Source organism: Formica exsecta, unplaced genomic scaffold (assembly GCF_003651465.1).
Source record: "Formica exsecta isolate Colony F162 unplaced genomic scaffold, ASM365146v1 scaffold295, whole genome shotgun sequence".
Classification (NCBI taxonomy): domain Eukaryota; kingdom Metazoa; phylum Arthropoda; class Insecta; order Hymenoptera; family Formicidae; genus Formica; species Formica exsecta.
In genome coordinates this window covers 333899-335028 of record NW_021850207.1, presented here as the reverse complement: position 1 = coordinate 335028, position 1130 = coordinate 333899, and the positions used below count along the sequence as shown (strand labels likewise).

Below are 1130 nucleotides of genomic sequence, written 5' to 3'. Positions count from 1 at the left end.
ATATATTATGCATTCAATATTACAGATCTCTTAAGAACAACTTTTTAAAGATAATTATTCTAAAAAAAATGTAAGTTCAAAAGAAATATTATATTTAATTACAGATATACATGATAGAATAATTAGAATAATTACAGATTAGAAATTATTGACTCTATACTGAATACTTGAAAAATCGATAAATACGTTCTAATCTCTCCCCTTTCCCCAAAAAAGCCAAATAAATTATTATTATTATATATATATACACACATCTTTTAGAACAAGAACAATTAGTCCTGTGATAAAGCGATACTATATATATAATAAATATTATATGTACAAATATATACACTCTTAATACAGAGTGCGATTCAAAGATTGTATCAAGATCGTCGTATAATTCCGCTTGATTAAATTGCCCATAATGTCCCAAAGAAAAAATAACAGTTTATATTACTTACTCTTATGACTTTGCAGCTTGATTATCACTCTTTTTACTATTATACACGATAGTGACGATCTTGTCTTCCCATCGATAAATTGACAATGATTTAAACTATTATCGCGTTTCGTTGTATTCAATATATACAAATTATACAGTTTGTGATAAAATTCTCGTGTATGGCGGCTTCATGCTTCATGGTATCACAGGACATAGTTTACCAAAAAATCAGAAGCTAATTATTACCCTCGTAAATAAATGTTGCATCCAACATCAATTGCGCAATATGATAATCACAGTGAGTTTTAGGTAAATGCACAGATATTCGCCGAATCAGTTCCACAGTGTCGACATTGGAACAATTCGTACAGACTATTTGAGGCACATTCTGGAAGAAATTGTATGGTTAAAAAAGGCAAAAATATTCGATAAATATATACCAACAGATCACACTTACCAGATTTTCCAAATATCTTGTAAGCGCTGGACTCATTCGTGACATTTCTTCCAAGAGATTAGGTGTTTTCGAAAGATACGCCATCATTCTTCTTCCAACTATAGGCAATAAGTTTGCAGCCAAACGTTCGATATCAGTTACTGCTACAGTTACCTAATTACATGTATGTTGTGAGTAGATATATAAGTATAGTAAAGACATATTAGTACACAGGTATAAGATATAAAAGTAACTGCAATATATATATAT

General features: G+C 29.6%; 1 protein-coding gene across 2 annotated transcripts in view; it reads right to left on the bottom strand.

Moving 5' to 3' along the window:
- Positions 1 to 71: 71 nt before the first annotated feature.
- The window catches only part of LOC115237463 (rab3 GTPase-activating protein non-catalytic subunit), a 13325-nt gene continuing 12266 nt past the window's right edge, over positions 72 to 1130 (bottom strand). For both annotated transcript variants that reach the window (XM_029810525.1, XM_029810526.1), the window contains 2 exons: positions 882 to 1034; positions 72 to 812 (listed from right to left, as the gene is read on the bottom strand). In XM_029810525.1, coding sequence (XP_029666385.1) covers positions 660 to 812; positions 882 to 1034 — 306 coding nt within the window. In that variant the 3' untranslated portion in view covers positions 72 to 659. The remainder of the gene's footprint in view (positions 813 to 881; positions 1035 to 1130) is intronic.